The sequence below is a fragment of the Leiobunum rupestre genome, chromosome 2 (genome assembly GCF_980474605.1).
Source record: "Leiobunum rupestre chromosome 2, qqLeiRupe1.1.hap1, whole genome shotgun sequence".
Taxonomy (NCBI): domain Eukaryota; kingdom Metazoa; phylum Arthropoda; class Arachnida; order Opiliones; family Sclerosomatidae; genus Leiobunum; species Leiobunum rupestre.
The window spans coordinates 84,882,377-84,905,575 of NC_143385.1; the positions used below are offsets into that span (position 1 = coordinate 84,882,377).

The 23,199-nt window shown below is 33.3% G+C and overlaps 1 protein-coding gene and 1 long non-coding RNA gene across 2 annotated transcripts in view; one reads left to right on the forward strand and one right to left on the reverse strand.

Annotated features, from left to right (window-relative positions):
* Positions 1 to 23,199, reverse strand: part of LOC149959855 (cytochrome P450 1A4-like) — a 27,361-nt gene continuing 4,162 nt past the window's right edge. Inside the window, exon 3 of the mRNA XM_090166567.1 lies at positions 1 to 2,197. Coding sequence (XP_090022693.1) covers positions 1,704 to 2,197 — 494 coding nt within the window. The 3' untranslated portion in view covers positions 1 to 1,703. The remainder of the gene's footprint in view (positions 2,198 to 23,199) is intronic.
* Positions 15,295 to 16,495, forward strand: LOC149959856 (uncharacterized). Its single transcript, XR_016478602.1, has 4 exons — positions 15,295 to 15,577; positions 15,646 to 15,724; positions 16,027 to 16,267; positions 16,364 to 16,495. It is a non-coding gene; the product is annotated as an uncharacterized LOC149959856 (long non-coding RNA).

Genomic DNA, 23,199 nt, shown 5'->3' on the forward strand with positions numbered 1-23,199 from the left:
ACATACATACGGTAATTGCAAATACAGTATTTTTATAGTACGATCGTAGGTGCCCCGTTCAAGTTTACTTGACTTGCACGTTGGCTCAAACTTGTATATCGCTACAATCACTTCGATTTGAAAGCGGATTGCACCATAATTGCGCCAGGAATGTCAAAGGATGACTATGCTGGCACTGGCGATTCTAATAAACACCGGTGTGTTTTACAGCCAAGATTTTCGCTACATATACAGGGTGTTTCAAAGGTTATGCAAAATTTTAAAGAGTTTTAGGGGGTGAGTTGGGAAGTATGCCTGTTTTTATCCCATTTTCCTACGATGAGTTAATAGAGCGCCAGAGAGCTGCAAAGTGTGGCCTACTAGCCCCTGGAAATAGGCTGCAACAAGCGCAAATCCAAGCAGCAGGGAAACGCGAACATTAAGGTTTGGGTTCATGTGATAGGTAAAAAAGGACTGTAAACAAATCGAGGTAACCAGCGAAAAACGGTAAACTTAAACAGTATTTAAAGTCCCTGCTGCTTGGTTTGGCGCTTGTTGCAGCCTACTTCCAGGGGCTAGAAGGCCACACTTTGAAGCTCTCTGGCACACTTGTAACCCATCGTAGGAAAATGGAAAAAAACAGGCATACTTCTCAACTCACCCCTTACAACTCCTTCACGTTTTTGCATAACCTTTTGAAACACCCTGTTTAGCTTCCTGGTAGCAAAAGTAAATAGGGGGAGAAAGTCTATCACTGCCATCAGATTTTACCTTCCACCATGCTTTTTAAAGAGCTAGTGATCACGTGATATTTCTAACCAATAAGGATAGCGTATTACGCGCGAAGTAGTGCATTTGTGGTATTCCGGTCCGCGCTCAAGATGAAAATTTTGAATTTTATTCCCTGGCAACCATGTCAGCGCCTCGCGATTTCAAATAGTCTCTCTGTCAAATGCTGTCGTAGCTATAGCTATTATTTCGGTTAAACTTGCAAATTGTTAGGCCTTAACATCGTAGATTTACCAATTAGTCCCGATCTCTGCTTTTAGATGACGCCACGCTCTCCACGATTTAAGTGAGTATTATTCTAGTTACTGTTTATTTCTTTTCAAAAGTCGTGTTATTATTTTTAAAATGTCGCATTTTAGTTTCTATCATATATCTACTTTATTTAGAAACTAAATTAACCAAATTATCGAAAGCAAAAGTTTAATATTCACGTATTTTATCAGAAATATATGTATTTCTGATTTTATAGAGAACTATTTTTCATCGTGGCGGAATACAACCGATACCTTTGTGTCCCTGTAAAGAGGCGAGGGGGAAGTCATTTCCGAAGCCCAAAAATTTTACATCTCAAATAAGACGTCGTGCGGTTGAACCCAAGTGCCAGACTTTCTCCCCCTATTTACTTTTGCTGGTAGGTTTTGTTTAAAATCCGTTCGATTGCGTAACTCGCGTACAAGGCTCTATTATAAACCAAACCATTATTAAATTAAATATTTGCATGGAACTCCGAATCACTCTCATAAAATATTTACTTCAAGTTCATTTAGAGTTTTTAAGTAGTTTCAAATTGCATTTGCTAAAAAGTAAAAATATAAAATAAAATAAAATAATGGAATAGGTAGAATTTTTTTGATCCCGGTGTAATAACATTTTGTTTGACAATTCGGAACACTTTTACCAAACACAGTTCCATGTTTTCCTTTTCTCCATATTTTTCACAAATAATTTCTAGGACAAACCACGATATTGTGTGGTTTCGGGACAGTGGGTGTGCTGGCAAAATCCGGTTCCAAATCCACCGTCCCTAATTGTCCAGCTTCTAACCGGATCTCAACAGATTGAACCAGATTGGCGACTATCAGAAACAGGTCATTTTTCGCTAACTTTTCGCCGATACAAATTCGCTTTCCCTCTCCAAACGCCAAAATGCCCCGCTTGGTGTCGTTGTTGTACTTGCCGTCGTCCTTCAAGAACCGCTCTGGTATGAATTTCTCGGCTTCCTTCCAGATGGCGTTGTCAGATTGTACGGCGTCGGCGTGAAATATCACCAGAGTTCCTTTCTTGATTTTGTGTCCTCCAAGTTGCGTGTCAACGTTGGCGGCGTGCGGAAGACCCAACGACAGAGGCGCTCTGAAACGGATGGCTTCTGACACGAAAGCGTTAGTGTAGGGACACGTCACCCTGTCCGATTGCAAAGGCATTCTCTCCCCTAAGTTGCAAAACATACGGTAAATTAAGTTTCGTCGGGAAACGTTTACACTTGGAATGATTAAGAAAGACCATAATCCTATCATAAGGTCTACCATAGGGGCCCTTTTTAACGGCGTTGTCCTGGAGAGAGAAAAATTAACGTACGACGATAGGGCAGTAGCGATATCTTCTTTTTCAAAATTTCTACATCTAAAATATTCTCTTACTTGGGTGAACAGCCACGCTCGGGTTGATAAATGCCACACAAAACGCGTCTAAATCTCACATTTGAAAAATAAATACCTTCAGAAACAACTCTTATTTCTAAAAGCCAATTTTAGGTTCTGATGAATTATTTTGCAAAGATAAGTGTTAATGTTAAGTTTGAAAGTTATAAAATTGTGAATAAGCCTTGGCTGCGATGCTAAGGGGCCGGGCTCGCGGTGGAGATTTATCCCGCGTGGTTCCATAGATATAGGAAACGTATATAAAGGTCTAGATAAAATATTTCAAAGGGAGTGAATACGGAGGTGACAGCTAGCAGAAACGCGTAATTTCTGCAGGCTATCCTTATAAGGCGCTATCTATCGGTAAGAAAGCTCGTGCTATCGTCGCGAGAGCCATTGTCTCCTGCTTAAAAATTATACTAAAAGTCATGTTGTTAACAGATTTACTAACGATCCATACAACGCGAGGGGTACCTATAAGTACTGCCTTTTTATTTCGACACTAGCGATATCTATGGAAAAAGAGCTAAATCACGTCGAGCCTCCACTTGCTTTAAGCTTGGATTAACTAAACACAGGGATATACCGCTCCAATTGAAAATTCCATTTTCGGCCGAAACGACTGTTATTAACCTCCTAACGGCGAAACTCGGCGAATAGTGGATCAGATTCATAAAATAGTTTAGCGCTACCGGTGACAAAATTTTTAATTTTTTTGTAAAACTTGCTATCTGCTTTATCGGTTTAAATTAAGGTTTAGTTTATTTCTATACATTTTAGTTTGTTTTAAAACAATTTAAAATTTTACTTTAAACGGTAATGTTTACCTGGTTTTGATGAGATATTTTATTAGTACAAAGGCTTAATTTAAAATCAAAATGCCTCGTATAAAGAGATGTGTTAAATCCAAATGTAACAGTGACTCGAGATTTTCTCATAAGGATTATATGCAAGGTGTTACGTTTTTTCCCTTTCCAAAACCGATGTCTGACTTGCCGAAATGTAAAAAATGGATTAACTAGCTGAATAGGCCATATTTCCCAGCATCACGCGTTAACAGGGATACTTATGTCTGTTCGAAACACTTTGTTGGTGAAAAGGGACCCACTGCAAATTTCCCTGATCCAATAAATGATCAAAAGGTAAATATATTTAGTGTCTTGATGATGGAAATAAATGATAATAATTGTAACTCCATTTAAAAGGAAAATGTTTCGATACTGAAACAAGTATGGCATCCCCCACAAGAATCGGTGAAACCTGTATATGTCCTCAATGAACAAAATCGCAGTTTAAACCAGCTGGACTCAATGAAATCACCAACTATAGATTCAGAAAAAAAATACAACTTTGCCTTTCCAAAAAGAAAATACAGCTTGTGAATCTTTACTGCCGATCCTAGATTCTAGTATGGAAGTTTCAGAAAGTGTTTTATTGCCTAGTTTTCCCTCGAGTTTTCCATTGATGTTTGAAGAAGCGAAGACAGCTTGCGAATTTTTAACATCCACTATGGACACCACTATGGAAACTGGTAGCCAAGTAATTGCAAATCGTAAGGAACTGGCAGTGGAAATAGAAACTGTTCTGAGTTTGAAGGACACGTTTGATAGACTTTCTGTGCCAATGAATTGGTCAGCTTCATTTGCTAAAGGATGTTATTTGGTCTTTCCATAACCGAAACATTTGAAGTTGAATATGAATCGCTAGGGAAACCAATTACAAATGGGTATATTTTGTCAAAATTGCCAAAATTAATTAATAGTCAAGAAAAACTATTGTTGTTAATTGAACAAATAAGTAAATGGGAAACGTGTTGTGGTAATACTGAAGAAAAGTTTAAAACAATCTTTAGAGATGGAGGCAAAGTACATGGCTTTTTTAGTGTGGTATCTGGTGCAGTCCATAGCCATTCTTGCTCATTATTATTATTAGATGAAAAGAGAACCCGATGCTTCTTTTGCTTAAAGCAAAGAGCTTGTTTCCAATCAACTTTGAATCGTAATCGACGAAAAGGAGAAAAAAGTATTCATCGATTTGGAAATATGAGTAAAACCAATTTTGTAACTTGTCTAAAAGAAACCAAGTATGAGAGTGCAAAACTGAAAGAAAAGGTTAACAAAAAATATAGCTAATAAAGCAGTATCAGTGTCAGATGATAACCACGAATCCTTATTAAAAATTCTCCAAGATAAAGTTATCCAAATAAATGAAAAACCTGATACCAAAGATATGGTTCTCAATGCTGGCAACAAAGGGTTTAGAACACTTTTTCTCAAAACACAATTGGACATGCTAAGGACACAAAAAATAGGCGACGATGGCATCCACTAATAATCAAGTGGTGCATGTACATGCATGGAAAATCTTCTTCACTTTACCGAATTATTTGTCAATCTGGCATTATGGCACTCCCCACTAAAAACACCTTGGATCGACGTCCGGAAAAGATTCTTACCAGACCTAGATTCAACCCAGATTCACTCCGAAAAATACAAAATGATACTCAAAAACTAGATCAACCTCATCAAGAATATTTTTGCTTGCTCTTGGATGAAATTAGCATTGAATAAGACTTGGTATACCGAGTAGGTACTGGCGATATAGTAGGGTATACACATCTTAACTCGGTTCAGGAAGATTTGAATGATTTGGAGGTGGAAAATTATAAAGAAAAGTCAGTGGCGACACACGTACTTCAATTCATGATACGGGGTATCACATCAGGGTATAAATACCATTTTGCTCATTTTGCAACCCATGCTCTTTCAGCTGAAAAGTTAGATTCGCTACTATGGGAAGCCATTATGAAATTAGAAATATGCGGTATTAAAGTTTTGTGCGTAGTTGGAGACGGTGCCGCAACGAAAAGAAAATGTTTCGCGATGAATGCTGGAGAAGCTTCCTTTAAGTGTAAAAATCCCTATTCTGGAAATGAAGAGAGAGATTTATTTTTCCTTTTTGACGCACCTCATCTCTTGAAAACTGTTCGTAACTGCCTTACCAATAGTTCGGTAGGTTGCAAGTATCGCTTAATGCAGCTGAATGACGAATACCTAGTTTGGGACACTATACGGTTATTATATAACAAAGACATGGATGAGAGTGGAAATCTGAAAAAATTACACAAATTAACATCGAGTCACATTAATCTGCAAAATCGTATGAATGTTAAACTGGCCACACAAGTGCTAAGCCAGTCTGTAGAAAATGCTCTCAGATCTGAAACTGTGCGGTTCATTGAAATTTTTAATCGATGGTTTGACATTTTCAATGTTGGCCACCCATTTACTGGATTTTTTACTTCTAATCCAAATGTGGAACCTTTTCGTTCAACAGATGATTGGCGACTAACTGTAAGCTTAATGTATTACTCATTCTGACTTGAAAATAATGTTTGTTTTCTTTCATAAGTGGCTAAAGGATGTTTTTCTCAAGTATTTGGATGAATGGGAAGCTTACGTAGAAGCAAAGCCAGGAAGAAGGAAAGATAAAAAAAAATGTTACTGAGTCAGGAAACCTTGCAAGGTCTACGACAGTCAAGTAAGAATCTCTTTAGATATTAAATTTCCAGGCAGCCCAGTGGTCATAAAGTTCCTATATTGTCTGTAATTTCATGAAATGTCCTATTATGTCCTGTAAATTTTAATTAATTTAAATATTTATTTAACTGAATTCGTGACATAATTATCCTATTCGTATGCTGACCACTCTCATTTTGTCTTATATCGGGCGCCTTTATTTTCTCAATATCTGTAGAACACGTCATTTGCCTGCACATCATCACATTTTTCTTAGCAGTTTGCCCAAATTTGCTCTAATATCCTATATTTCTTAAATTTTCGACTTATTATACTATAAATTTTACAAAAGTGTTATTTTTCCTATAAGGAATTTACGTTTTTGACTGAGCTCCCCGAATTTTAGAGAAAGCATTCTTTAACATATTTCATTGTATTAACAGCGAAGGCGTTGCCGGAGATCATTGAGTTTCTTATTCAAAAAGGAGCTCAGTTTGTACTAACTGTTCATGTGAACCAAGACCCACTTGAACAGCTGTTTAGTAAATATCGTCAAGCCTGTGAAGCTGGTCATCAACCCAAAGCTATCTCTTACGCATTTAATAACCAAAAAATTGCATCGCTAGATGAAGGAAGAATCTTTTTAAAACGTCAAGGAGCCAATACTATACACATTTAATGATTATTCATGTTAAAACTTGAATAAAATTTTATTCTAAAATAGGAACTGTTAATTCATTGCATCATAGTGAAATTTAGTAACTTTTAGTACAGTTTACTCTTCTACATCTAGATTAACCTGTGTACTAACTAACACTATAAGTTCCCCATACACTTTTTCTTGTTGAGCCTTAACCTTCTATTTTAGGGAACTTTATTAAACTGATTATTGTAGACTGAACTCACGAGTCAATTCTTCCAGGGCTCAGGAATTCAAAAGTTCATTTCTTCAGGACTCGGGGGAACTCACAAATCATATCCTGAAAATCAGGAAAACAAACGACTAAGCTAGAGGTATCACATATTTTAATTTACGACATTCTTCAGCTTCCGCTATTATCTTTTCTTTCGTTTTGGCTTTACTTCTGAATTTTGTATCAAGTTGTTTCCTTCTGTCTTTTGCTTTGTAAATGTTTATTAATTTGTTTGTGTGGAATTTGCCACTAGTGTTTATAAATGTTGAGATAATCAAACTCAACACAGCTTCTCAACTTTCATCTCGGACATCGGACTTTTCACAAATTTCTTTACACAACATCTTCAGTTCACTATCAGTCAGTATTGCAGTAATGGCCCTTTTTTTTCTCCCTAAAAATTTTTTCGTTATGATATTTGTTTATATTTTTTGACATTATGCCTAATAGTTTGTGCCCATCACTTGTTGGGTACTTCAAGGCTTTTCTATTTTGGGCATCTGTCCACGATCTTATTTTTTGAGGTATTAGTTCTCTTAAAGTATTCCCAATTTTTTTACAATCCACACTGCTTTTTGGTTTTAAAAGTTTGTTCAAAATAGATCCACCAACGTAGCACAAAACTTCTTCTTGTTCCTTAACTTCATCATAAATGCATTCAACTTTTGAATTACAATTTTTAACTTTTGCTACATGGATTCCACACGCATACATATGGTTCATGAAAATATCAAGGGCCATTTTTTTTCTACCAGTGAAAGCTCGTTACCATTCTAAGTAAATAGATATCATATTAATAACGTAAAAAATCTTTATATGCAAAGAATATTCACATCAATTTCTTAGAGAGCTTCAACCATTCTTTTAGATTTTTTGTGAAACTATAATGAGCTCTTGAATTTGAGATACAAAGCATAGCTGCTGGTTTTACTAAAAATTTCTTTGAAAAAATCTTTTATCTGGTAGAACAGATTAGACCCTATCTGAAAGTTTTCCATCCATTTTAATACTTTTCCACCATTTCCAACAGCAGGATACATTTTCAGTAGAAGGAAAGTGAGGTCGACCCATCAGTCCCGGGTTCGGGTTTGGGTTCGGGATCGGGTTCCGGGATTTAAGGGGTGAAATGAGGGTAAAATCGTCGAAAAGTTAATGTATTTATGATATTTCTCGCGACGATTTGTTTTTTCGTATATCAACATACTATGTTCAGGCCAACTTGTTCATTTATCTCCGCTTATCTCGAAAGACACTTGAACGTATATCTTATCAAGTTTTATCGTACGGAATAAGTTGAAATGATGTAAAAATTGATAACCTAGGCGGTTAATTTGAATTTAAGAGTGTTTTGACGTGGGCGGCGCGCGTGCGCGGATTTCCCGGGGGGCGCGGTTAATTTAAATTTAAGAGTGTTTTGACGTCATGGAATATTCATTGTTAAAATGACGTAGAATGGAAATATTATTAAACTTCATTTTAATATCATTAGCGTGTAAGTGGTACTTAAATATGCTTGGCATTTGAACCCGGTTAATTTGAATTTAAATCATGGAGTGTTTTGACGTCATGGAATATTCGTTGTTAAAGTGACGTAGAATGGAAATATTTTTAAACTGCATTATATTATGTCGAGTGATTCAATACTTTAAAGAGATAAACTGTTATATAAGACGCGTGTGGCATTGAGTAGTGGGGGTTTTTCCGGGAACTTTCCCGCATACGAGTGACTTTACCGCATATATTTCCGTATAAGGGCGTTTTCCGCGTAGTTTTTCCGCGAATGAGCACGTTTTTCGACACCGGCGCGTTTTCACGTAGTTTTCCGCATTGGGGATCTTGTTTCTTGGTATGTTGATGAAAACTGAGAAAAACTTGAGATATACTGATAAAATATTACTCTGATTGACGGGAATACTCGTCACTGCTTATCGAATGTATAACACCTTTTACGGAAAATAAATTTTTGAGACAAGGCTGCCATCTATAGAAGCGTTTTGCAGTTCATTGAAAAATCTAATTTTTTTTAAATAATCATCTCGTTCGTAATTGCCTTTCTATCTCTTCAATTTTAAAAGAATATCCTAATTAATTCTATATTTTTAACATTAACAAGTCTCCAAATTATACCAACTTTTAACCAATTTTCCCCTATTGTACTAATTTTTAACAGAATTTCCTAAATTATTCTAATTTTTACCATAAGCCAACTTAATTTCAAAACTATTGTCTATTTATAAAAATTGAGTTTTGTACGTATTTGGAATCGTTTAATTTTTATCCCTAAAATGGGTGAATTGTAGGAAATTTATATTATTTTTATTGGCTTTACGATATTTCAAGTTAATTTATAAAATTCATAAATGAGTTTAATTAAATTAATAATTAAGTTTCGTTCCTATATTGTATCGGTATTTATTTAGAATAATTTTTTCACCTAGATTATTTTTTTTTATCCCCCACACTCTCGATCCAGCTCCCTACTATACGTGTCCATTTATAAAATCAAAATTGAACCGTCATGAATAATCCATATAAACGTAAAAGACGCGGGCGTCTTGAAGTCCAAGTTTCGTTTCCACTGAAATAGAAACAACAAGAGGAAAGGGTCTTTCTGGTGACTTAACTTTTAACATTGCTGGACGTTTTATATTTATTGTGTTCTGTTACTTATAGTCATATGGATTTCCATTCATTCGAGGAAGTTAGTGAAATAGTGGAAGAGTATAATAGGACGTGGTTAGATATGCAAGAAATAAAAGAGCATTTGGACGAAATGGAAAAGCATTTAAAAAAGTGGGAATTGAAGTTAGAAGAAGCTTGTCAAAGGGAAATTGTACTGAGAAATAAAGTTAAAGATATAAAACCAAATACAATTGGATTGAAAATATTGCAAGATAGTTGGAAGGGAGCAGAGAAGTAAAGGGATAATATTGTATGTCATTGATTGGCTTAAGACCTGTTATATAAAATATAAAATAAAATATGATATGAAATAAAATATAAAATAAAATTAAATAAAATAAAAAATATAAAAATATTAAAATATTAAAATTACTAATTTTTAACAGAATTTCCTAAATTATTCTAATTTTTGCCATAAGCCAACTTAATTTTAAAACTATTGTCTATTTACGAAAATTGAGTTTTGTAGATATTTTGAATAGTTTCATTTTTATCCCTGGTTAAAAGTTATTATAATTTGGGATATTTTGTTAAAAGTTAGTATAATTTGTGAGATTCTTTTAAAAAAAAACTGCATAGTTTTGGTTATTTTCAAACAAAAATAGAAAATTAAAGCCTGCTTTTTGATTTTGGATACCTCGGAGCTTAATAACAACGCTAATCACTTGCATCTTGTAAAAAACAGTAACCTGAGATTAGAATTAAAATTTGCCAAACCGTTACCGGAGCCGATTTCCATTCTAATTTACGCCGAGTTTCTTTAAGTATTTTTTCAATCCTTATACCTATATTTACATATTGGAATTTTTACAAAAGGTTCTTTTAAACGTAACTTAATACGTTTTGAACTTCCAAAATAAATTAATGTACTAAGAGCCCTTCAGAGTACTATAAAAGGATTTCATTTACAAACTAAATTAATATTTTCTTCAAACTTTCAATTCGTTATAATTTGAATTTAAATGAAAACATCATGGATTATAGGTGCGTAATCTACTATTAGACCGAACGGATTAAAAAATACTTAAAGTAAGTGGTTTTACTGATAAACTCTAAAGGAATTTAACTTTAAAGGGTATCTTAGATTATTATTTTTAATTTTATTCAAGTTCAAAACGTATAAAGAGACCTTCAAAGTACTTTAAAAGGATTTTATTTACGTACTAAATCCATATTTTTTTCCAAACTTAGAAGTTAGTTTGTATGAAATACTTACTAATACCTGAAAAATGGACTTTAGAGTGGATAAGATTTGTAAATATCATTTGAAACTAATAATTTTCACGCTTTATTTAAGTCAAGCAATTTCATTTTTAAAAATTAAAGAAGTTAAACAATATATCAAGGTATTACACTCAGGTAAAAAAAATAGTTGCATTATGTTATTATATTTCTTTCTTAATTACAATGATGCTTAAAAGCAAACCTCAAGGGATAAATTTATTTAAATAGATGCTTTGGTGACATCTAACGGCGGCAATGGAAAATAATAAACAAAATACTAAAAGTATCATGTGTTATTAAAATTTTAATTGCTATATTATATTTATGGTATGTACTTGAACCCATTGAGGTATTTGAAATAGCTTAATATATGAAGAAAGTAAACATATTTCTTAAAGCATAGAAAGCGTTATTATTTTTATAATTTATTAATTAACTATTAATATGGTTACATTATTTACATAGGGTTCTTAGTTAAAAAGATCCAAGTACCTTTAAAGCTCACCAATACATAAATGTAATATTTAGTTGCATAATCTTATCGGTATTTATATTATCAATAAACACAAAAATACAAAACCTGATACATTAAATTATGCATTTGTACTTTAAACAATACCTGCATTTGAAATTATATAGCATAAAAACCCACAGCTTATAAATAAAATTACATCAAGGTTTTCAAATCAGTTTTATCAGTTAAAAGAATTAAATTATTTGCATTGTGTTTTATATTCTTCAATTGTGTTGAAATCCATACGGTAATAAGGATCAAAACGCGATAATATAAAAAGTTCTGCAAAACTAATCCTTTATCGAAAAGTCATCTTAGTATTGTTGCTATTACAGTATAAACAAAACAATAACCAAAACTAAATCCTATTCCCCATTTTTCTTTCTTATGGTGAAGGACGAGGTTTTTCTTGTAGCATTTACGGATGGAGGTTCAAAAGAAATCTGGAAAATTCGTTCGCTATGTCATTTTCTGTTCAGCTGTAGAACGAATAATCGTAATCTTATCATTTCAGGGTAATTAAAGCAAATTTAAGCTGTACCACACGATCTTCGCTCCGATAAACGAAGGTATGCTCTATCCAAATGCATACAGATGGAAATTAAATTTAAAAAAAAATTAGATACGCAGACAGAATAATATAGGCACGCTGCTTAAATTGTTTATAATATTTGATAAAAAGTACACTGGTTGTTTGCGAAAACATCTGCCACCTTTAATTACTATAAATATTATTTATTAAACAGATATTAAAAACATTATTATTTATTTTAATTTTCTATTCAGAACTGTTTTATATACAACTTACTTATCTCTTAATCATAGTTTCGTACCTTTGGAAAAATTATAAATATTGTAAATTTGTGCAGAAATTATCTCCAAATGGCTATGGACAGAATATTTTACCCGACGAGGAATTGTACACTAACTCATATACAAATGACGACGTTAAACCGAATCAAAATTTGTAAAATATTGTAAATATTTTAAGTCAATAAAGAAATTAAGAAATGTTTTAAAAAATAAGATATCTTCTATTTTCTACCTTTTATTTTCCACCTTTTATTTCTATAAATATTTCAATATTGATATTTATATATATTATTTTTATTTTAATATTAAATCGCACAATTTTTACAGGACTTAAGCTAGTCAATGGTATACAACATTACAAAAAGTTCTAATGGTACTGATTCACGATGTCAATTATTCTAGATTTAGTTTCGAACTGAGAGACTGTTTAAACTAGTTCGCGTGTTTCACTTTATCTTTCAAGTTCTATGGTCTCTTCCACTATGACGCGTAAACGTTCGGTTTCTACGTTTATATGGTTTATAGTAATATGACGGTTCAATTGTGATTTAAACAATGGACACGATTAAAGTTTACATTTATAGATTTTTGGAAGTAGAATTTTCTTATCAGGGAGATAAACACATTGACATAATCAAAGATAATAAAAACTTTCAGGGGAGCCCACCGCGCTCCGCTCAGACCCAACCGCGGTGGGGCAAATATGTTGGGCTTTAGGCATCTTGAATATAGCTGCCGCGCTCCGCTCAGACCCACCCGCGGTAACTTTTATCTCCGCGCCGCACCCTAGGGTAATCCGCGGTTAGAAATTTTTGTAATGTTGTATACCATTGACTAGCTTAAGTCCTGTAAAAATTGTGCGATTTAATATTAAAATAAAAATAATATATATAAATATCAATATTGAAATATTTATAGAAATAAAAGGTGGAAAATAAAAGGTAGAAAATAGAAGATATCTTATTTTTTAAAACATTTCTTAATTTCTTTATTGACTTAAAATATTTACAATATTTTACAAATTTTGATTCGGTTTAACGTCGTCATTTGTATATGAGTTAGTGTACAATTCCTCGTCGGGTAAAATATTCTGTCCATAGCCATTTGGAGATAATTTCTGCACAAATTTACAATATTTATAATTTTTCCAAAGGTACGAAACTATGATTAAGAGATAAGTAAGTTGTATATAAAACAGTTCTGAATAGAAAATTAAAATAAATAATAATGTTTTTAATATCTGTTTAATAAATAATATTTATAGTAATTAAAGGTGGCAGATGTTTTCGCAAACAACCAGTGTACTTTTTATCAAATATTATAAACAATTTAAGCAGCGTGCCTATATTATTCTGTCTGCGTATCTAATTTTTTTTTTAAATTTAATTTCCATCTGTATGCATTTGGATAGAGCATACCTTCGTTTATCGGAGCGAAGATCGTGTGGTACAGCTTAAGGGCCCGGTGCAGAGACGTTTTTTCACTCTCGTAACTTTACAATCCTCGTAAATTTACGAGGAAGTGGGCGTGGCCAAAGAACTTACGATTTTTTTCGCGAAAATGGTGTGCAGAGACAATAGGCTCGTAACTTTACGAGTGACTTTCACTCGTAAAGTTACGAGTGCTCTGGAGGTCTCGTAAAGACGTAAACGACGCGAAATATTGATAACAAAAATGGCGGAGTTTGTCACTCTGCTCGCGATGCGAAGAGCTGAGGAAATTAATCGAGGAATAAACATTGTTGAACCAGTTGGAAATGAGTGTATTTATCACGAGAGACCAGACCCTTTGGTCAGACAGAGTTTTTAGCAAATTATCGACTTCCAAAAAGGGTATTCATTAAACTTTTGAAAGAGCCAAGGCCCGACCTTGACCATGAAGCATTGAGACCACTATCTGCAGCTTCCCAGGTAGGAATATATTTTTTATTACTATGTAATTTTTTTACTACTATTATGTGCTTTAACACCGGTTATATGACAAACACTTCTGTTAACTCTTTGTACAACCTTTTGGAATACATATTTTAATCCTACTCTTTCATACTCAAAACTGATATTTATCTAGGCTTAGATTTTGAGTAGTAAATGAGTAAGAAAAGCGATTGGACAAAGTTTGAAGAAAATATCTGGGAAGGAAGATACCTCACCCCTTTCGTGAGCTAGGGGTGCAAAACAAAACCAGATAATATTTGTGGTATAGGGTCCGTTTTTAGGAGATGTACCATCGGAGGATAAAAAATTTGCATAGGGAAAATAACCGAGTGTAAAACATTGTAAAATAATTTGGTCTTTTAACATTTTCCTACCTTTTGTTGCTCTTTAATGCTCATATGTTGCCACTTCTAATCATTGTTATTTTCTATAGATACTTATTTGCTTGAATTTTTACGTGACTGGAAGTATACAGTGGGTGACGGCCACATGGGCGAGAGATACACAATATCAAGGATCATGGAGTGATTAAGGAGGCAATTTGCTGTATGCCCCAGATTTAAGGTTTGAAAATTTGTATTCGCTTGTGTCATCTTGTACAATTTCTACCTTGACAAGGGTGTGGAAATGCCCGAGGCAATGGTAGAAGAACGAGATGGCACAAGCGAACAGGATCCCCCATGTCAACTCACTAATGCTCAATTACATGCTCGGGCTAATCAAATTTTAAATCAATTGGTGGAAAACTTGAATGGACAAAGAAATTTACATCAAGAATAATTTCAGTTTTCTACGATATGATTTGATTTTTAAAATTAAAACCGCCCTCTCCCATTATTAAATTTAATTTGGGGACATACTTGTAGAACAAATTTTCTTATAATGTAATCACGTGGTCAAGGATTCTAATTTTGGAACTAAAAACTCTAGTTTCTCTAATAACTCCAATGATTTTGTTCTCTTGTGATATTATTCTTTGTTATTTATTACTGGTTCAATAATATGTTATTCGTCGATTACTTTCAAATATTTTTTTCAATGTAAATTAATTGCTCTTCGCCAATAAAAAAATATATTAAAAGAAAACATGGTAATTTATTTGAATAATTAAAAATTCAAAAAGGGCGCCTTTTATTTTGCGAAAAAAATCTGGTGGGTAGATGGAGGCATCTTATTAGAAAAAAAAACCAGCTGATCAGAGTAAAAAAAATAACAGCTGTGAAAAATGAAAGAGGTACATAATGAACAATGAGTTTATAGAGTGGTTTACAAAATATAAATAGATGGAAATAATGCATATGAAAGGATGATAATATATTTGAAAACATCAATCTTAGTGCTAAAGATAAGTAATTAATAATTTGCACCAGTTTTATTTTGAAAGATTAGACATATCAATGATTTTTTGTTTTAGGGTTAGGAAGTGGAATTGATGTAACACCAAGGTAAAGATTTTCAACAGGTACTTGAGTGTTGTGAATGCCAATAAGAATTCTATTTGCATTTTCTAAATGATTGGAAAATGCAATGCCAAGTTAAGCATCTTGTGACCGTTTGGCTACCATTTCGGAAAGTATTGAACCCAAAATTGCATTTAACCTTTCTTGATAATTCACAACTGATTGAGCTGTTTTTTCTAAGGTGTTAGCAGCTGTTAAAGAAGGCTTAGGTGCTGGGTGTCTGGTAGTTTGCCTTTTGTGACTTCTTTTTAAACTGTCACGTGAGTTTATCAATATTTTCAAAAGTCTTTATCAACCACATTCCACGGTATAGCCACAATTATTATCGTTCAAATTAACTTGAGTTTTGTAGATTTTCCCCTGAATATTTGACCCAAAATTACTTTATAATGTACTTACATTTATCTTAAAAGTCTTTCCCACTAAAATTTAATACCCAATTTAAGTTTTTTTTTAAATTTTCAAATTGTTAAACTGGGTTCACTGGGATAAATTTTCTGTATTTCCCACTCGGCCTTCTGTAGTGCTGTGGAATTTATTATAATAATAATAATAATAATAGTGCTGTGGAACGCAAGAACACAGAGAAAATGGAAAAGCTGCTAACGTATGTGAATCAAGCTTTAAACCTGTGAAAATCATGTACTCAGATTGTTCTGGCAAAATGTGAACAACGATATCAGTATCAGATCTGCCTTTGAAACAAGAAACTGAGCCCTATAGGTTTCATTGTAGGCCTAGGTGGAGGAAATGGGTTTTCACTACCCATTGCTCTTGCATCTGTTTATGAGAGTACAAATAAGGTAAAGGACTTGATAGTTTTTACGTGACCTTATTGAAATGTACCAATATCTGCGACCAACTCTTAAAAAATTTCTAAACTTCTTTTCTCATGCAAGCTCATCAATTTGGGAAGCTAAACAAGATTATGTTTAACCAATGAAACTGTGATTCTACTTCTAAGCCCATTTTACCATGTCTCTTCAGTGAAAAATCTATAGCGTCACCACCCACACTTGCTGGCATATTGAGGGGAGTAACCCGAAATAGCCCAGAGTTAGGACTTGCCACCACCCTCCTACGCATTGTAACCCGGCCACCTGAATTAAAGGCTTCAAAGGTCGCTTGATGACTTAGGCCTAAGGTGGTGCCTTGGGTATTAGCCTAGCTGATTAATGGTTTACGCTGCCAATGAGTCGTGCTACACTGAAATATTTTCACTTGTTACAATGGAGGATTTTCTAGCTTTTCATTAAAATTTAATTAGACTATTGTGGTTTCATTTCAAAACACTAGCTTTGCACAAACAACCAACCTGGTGCCTGACTTGTGAACTATCAACTCCTCTAATCCCGTGCAACGCAGCTTCACTTATTAAACGGCAAACGGACACCTCCTTTTTTTAACGGTGCTTTTGTAATCAGTCCACTTAGCTCTTATTTTTACTGTCGCTCTTATGAGGCCCATACCCATATATACAGGCAATTTCGTGGGCAATTTCTGCCCAGGCCTTCTCCACATCTTCACTACTTTTGTAGGTTTTCAATAAATCAGGCCTAGCTTCCAAACAATTAATAATTGCTTGAAGTTCTCTTGTACTAAAGTTTGGTTGTCTCTCTTCACCTGGTTTCATTTTCCCCATATTCTTTCTCAAAAAAATACTTTCAGCTAACTTGTTTTCTTAAAATGTGTAAAATCACAAAAAAATAAGTAACTTTTAAAATAGAGTTGAGCCTTCAAACAAATGTTTAAATTTTTGCGTCAAAATAACGCTTTCTCATTGGTCAATAAGTGGGCGGAGCCTAAACAAAAACCGATTCCCAAATACCAGACTCGTCATTTACGAGAGCCCGAAAAATTGTCTCTGCACCGCGATTTCGATTTACAAAATCGTAACTTTACGACATCGTAAATCCGCTCTCGTAACTTTACAATCCTCGTAAAGTTACGATAATTTTTAAATCGTCTCTGCACCGGGCCCTTAATTGGCTTTAATTACCCTGAAATGATAAGATTACGATTGTTCGTTCTACAGCTGAACAGAAAATGACATAGCGAACGAATTTTCCAGATTTCTTTTGAACCTCCATCCGTAAATGCTACAAGAAAAACCTCGTCCTTCACCATAAGAAAGAAAAATGGGGAAAAGGATTTAGTTTTGGTTATTGTTTTGTTTATACTGTAATAGCAACAATACTAAGATGACTTTTCGATAAAGGATTAGTTTTGCAGAACTTTTTATATTATCGCGTTTTGATCCTTATTACCGTATGGATTTCAACACAATTGAAGAATATAAAACACAATGCAAATAATTTAATTCTTTTAACTGATAAAACTGATTTGAAAACCTTGATGTAATTTTATTTATAAGCTGTGGGTTTTTATGCTATATAATTTCAAATGCAGGTATTGTTTAAAGTACAAATGCATAATTTAATGTATCAGGTTTTGTATTTTTGTGTTTATTGATAATATAAATACCGATAAGATTATGCAACTAAATATTACATTTATGTATTGGTGAGCTTTAAAGGTACTTGGATCTTTTTAACTAAGAACCCTATGTAAATAATGTAACCATATTAATAGTTAATTAATAAATTATAAAAATAATAACGCTTTCTATGCTTTAAGAAATATGTTTACTTTCTTCATATATTAAGCTATTTCAAATACAATAATGGGTTCAAGTACATACCATAAATATAATATAGAAATTAAAATTTTAATAACACATGATACTTTTAGTATTTTGTTAATTATTTTCCATTGCCGCCGTTAGATGTCACCAAAGCATCTATTTAAATAAATTTATCCCTTGTTAAAAAAACTTTGTTTTCTAGATTTGAGGTTTGCTTTTAAGCATCACTGTAATTAAGAAAGAAATATAATAACATAATGCAACTATTTTTTTTACCTGAGTGTAATACCTTGATATATTGTTTAACTTCTTTAATTTTTAAAAATGAAATTGCTTGACTTAAATAAAGCGTGAAAATTATTAGTTTCAAATGATATTTACAAATCTTATCCACTCTAAAGTCCATTTTTCAGGTATTAGTAAGTATTTCATACAAACTAACTTATAAGTTTGAAAAAAAATATGGATTTAGTACGTAAATAAAATACTTTTAAAGTACTTTGAAGGTCTCTTTATACGTTTTGAACTTGAATAAAATTAAAAACAATAATCTAAGATACCCTTTAAAGTTAAATTCCTTTAGAGTTTATCAGTAAAACCACTTACTTTAAGTATTTTTTAATCCGTTCGGTCTAATAGTAGATTACGCACCTATAATCCATGATGTTTTCATTTAAATTCAAATTATAACGAATTGAAAGTTTGAAGAAAATATTAATTTAGTTTGTAAATGAAATCCTTTTATAGTACTCTGAAGGGCTCTTAATACGTTTTGAACTTCCAAAATAAATTAATGTACTAAGTTACGTTTAAAAGAACCTTTTGTAAAAATTCCAATATGTAAATATAGGTATAAGGATTGAAAAAATACTTAAAGAAACTCAGCGTAAATTAGAATGGAAATCGGCTCCGGTAACGGTTTGGCAAATTTTAATTCTAATCTCAGGTTACTGTTTTTTACAAGATGCAAGTGATTAGCGTTGTTATTAAGCTCCGAGGTATCCAAAATAAAAAGCAGGCTTTAATTTTCTATTTTTGTTTGAAAATAACCAAAACTATGCAGTTTTTTTTAAAAGAATCTCACAAATTATACTAACTTTTAACAAAATATCCCCAATTATAATAACTTTTAACCAGGGATAAAAATGAAACTATTCAAAATATCTACAAAACTCAATTTTCGTAAATAGACAAGTTTTAAAATTAAGTTGGCTTATGGCAAAAATTAGAATAATTTAGGAAATTCTGTTAAAAATTAGTAATTTTAATATTTTAATATTTTTTATTTTATTTCATTTTATTTTATACAGGTTCTTTTTTTTTGCTCGGAATAGTGTTTTTTTTCAAAAACCATTTATAGTACCGATTTCAAATTTGGAAGGTCAATTCTCTATACCGGGGGACATCAGTTTGAGAAATTTGAGCGTTTTCGGTAATGTTTTTCACCAATTTTGAAAAATTATTTTTCGACCACTAGGTGCGAGATAAAAAATTTCAATTATAAAGTTGTAGGCCGTCATCGAAAACCCTTAAAAATTGTTCACTCGACGAAAAACAACTTATTTATCAGTGAAAATTCGAGCTTGAAAAATTTACAAGTTGGTGAAGCCAAATTACGATTGTTTGAAACGATAATTGAAAAGGGAACAAGTCTAATACAAACGTAGTAGAGTTTTCACACTTGAAAAAATGTACACGTTTGGTTTTTAAATGCAGATATTTTATTCACATAAATTTTTACAAAACATTTTCAATAATATCACCATTGGCTGCAACACAGGTTTGTGCGCGGACAATTAAGTTCTCAAACGCTTTCTCTACCATTTCTGGTGTGACGTCTCGGCAAGCACTGATTATTCGTCTAATGAGTTCCTCCCTAGTTTCAATGGGCGTGGCGTATACCTTTGCTTTAACGAATCCCCAGAGAAAATAATCCAGCGGTGTTAGGTCAGGTGACCTTGCTGGCCAATGCACTGGACCATTTCTCCCTATCCACCTTTCAGGAAACTCGTTGTTGAGGTGCTCAGTTACTTGCCGGGAAAAATGCGGAGGGGCGCCATCTTGCTGAAACCACAACTGACGTCTTTCAGCCAATGGAAGGTCGTCGATTGCGTCACTCAGTTCGTTCTGTAGAAAATGTAAATACCTTTGGCCGTTGAGGTTCGTCGGCAGGAAAAAGGGACCAATCAAACGGTTTCCAACAAGTCCAACCCAAACATTGACCCGTTCAAATTGAACCTGGTGATGATATTCAAAACCCCAATGTGGGTTGATGTCAGACCAAAGATGGCTGTTTTGATGATTAAAGGGCCCATCTCTAGAAAATGACGCTTCGTCGGAGAACAAAACATGGCGCAAAAATTGTCTATCTTCTTGGACAGCATTTAGTAACCAGTTGCTAAATTCATAACGTCTTTGATGGTCTCCGTCAATTAGTCCTTGGTGGAGCGTAGCTCTGTATGGGTGATAGCGATTCTTACGAAGAATTTTCCACACACGATTTACAGAACAACCCAAATCAGCAGCGGCGTTAGCGCAACTGTGACGAGGATATGCCACAAAGTACGCGAGTACATTGTTCTCGAAGTCTAAATCCGCGTGACCCAATCCGCGAAACCTAGGTTGCAAGTTACCAAATTGATTGAAATCGTGAATTGCTCGTCTTACTGTATTTACAGATGGTGCTCCATTTGGAAGATTTCAGTCACTCTTCTAAGGTTTTGCGCTGCTTCTCCATAGTAAATGGCAACTATCTCGGTACGCTCAGCTACTGAATAACGAGGCATTGTTCGAAATATTATCAAACACTGATAATAATCTCCCAAAGTTTTCCTTTAAATACCCAATGCATGTTTAGGATTGACCTATAGCCTCGTGTTTTTTAAATCCGGTCGTTTTTTTAACCAAAGTTTCAACTGGATTAGGTAATTCGGTTTCAATTATCGTTTCAAACAATCGTAATTTTACTTCACCAACTTGTAAATTTTTCAAGCTCGAATTTTCACTGATAAATAAATTGTTTTTCGTCGAGTGAACAATTTTTAAGGGTTTTCGATGACGGCCTACAACTTTATAATAGAAATTTTTTATCTCGCACCTAGTGATCGAAAAATAATTTTTCAAAATTGGTGAAAAACATTACCGAAAACGCTCAAATTTCTCAAACTGATGTCCCCCGGTATAGAGAATTGACCTTCCAAATTTGAAATCGGTACTATAAATAGTTTTTGAAAAAAAAAACACTTTTCCGAGCAAAAAAAAAGACCCTGTATTTGATTTTATTTCATATTTTATTTTATATTTTATTTTATTTCATATTTTATTTTATATTTTATATAACAGGTCTTAAGCCAATCAATGACATACAATATTATCCCTTTACTTCTCTGCTCCCTTCCAACTATCTTGCAATATTTTCAATCCAATTGTATTTGGTTTTATATCTTTAACTTTATTTCTCAGTACAATTTCCCTTTGGCAAGCTTCTTCTAACTTCAATTCCCACTTTTTTAAATGCTTTTCCATTTCGTCCAAATGCTCTTTTATTTCTTGCATATCTAACCACGTCCTATTATACTCTTCCACTATTTCACTAACTTCCTCGAATGAATGAAAATCCATATGACTATAAGTAACAGAACACAATAAATATAAAACGTCCAGCAATGTTAAAAGTTAGGTCACCAGAAAGACCCTTTCCTCTTGTTGTTTCTATTTCAGTGGAAACGAAACTTGGACTTCAAGACGCCCGCGTCTTTTACGTTTATATGGATTATTCATGACGGTTCAATTTTGATTTTATAAATGGACACGTATAGTAGGGAGCTGGATCGAGAGTGTGGGGGATAAAAAAAAATAATCTAGGTGAAAAAATTATTCTAAATAAATACCGATTCAATATAGGAACGAAACTTAATTATTAATTTAATTAAACTCATTTATAAATTTTATAAATTAACTTGAAATATCGTAAAGCCAATAAAAATAATATAAATTTCCTACAATTCACCCATTTTAGGGATAAAAATGAAACGATTCCAAATACGTACAAAACTCAATTTTTATAAATAGACAATAGTTTTGAAATTAAGTTGGCTTATGGTAAAAATTAGAATAATTTAGGAAATTCTGTTAAAAATTAGTACAATTGGGGAAAATTGGTTAAAAGTTGGTATAATTTGGAGACTTGTTAATGTTAAAAATATAGAATTAATTAGGATATTCTTTTAAAATTGAAGAGATAGAAAGGCAATTACGAACGAGATGATGATTTAAAAAAATTAGATTTTTCAATGAACTGTAAAACGCTTCTATAGATGGCAGCCTTGTCTCAAAAATGTATTTTCCTTAAAAGGTGTTATACATTCGATAAGCAGTGACGAGAATTCCCGTCAATCATGTTTTAAATTCAAATTAACCGGGTTCAAATGCCAAGCATATTTAAGTACCACTTACACGCTAATGATATTAAAATGAAGTTTAAAAATATTTCCATTCTACGTCATTTTAACAATGAATATTCCATGACGTCAAAACACTCTTAAATTTAAATTAACCGCGCCCCCCGGGAAATCCGCGCACGCGCGCCGCCCACGTCAAAACACTCTTAAATTCAAATTAACCGTCTAGGTTATCAATTTTTACATCATTTCAACTTATTCCGTACGATAAAACTTGATAAGATATACGTTCAAGTGTCTTTCGAGATAAGCGGAGATAAATGAACAAGTTGGCCTGAACATAGTATGTGGATATACGAAAAAACAAATCGTCGCGAGAAATATCATAAATACATTAACTTTTCGACGATTTTACCCTCATTTCACCCCTTAAATCCCGGAAGCCGATCCCGAACCCAAACCCGAACCCGGGACTGATGGGTCGACCTCACTTTCCTTCTACTATTTTCAGTTCTTCATTTTTAACCGCCTTGCACCAGACATCAGAAAAAACTTTATCGTACTCAACCTCTAAAGATAATTCCAGTTAGTTATAGAATTACAAAATTATGATATCGTGTTTCGAAAGTACCTTCAATGATGTGTGGTTTAACATGTAGATTACCCTTTGGTTTCACTTTTACTTCATTAT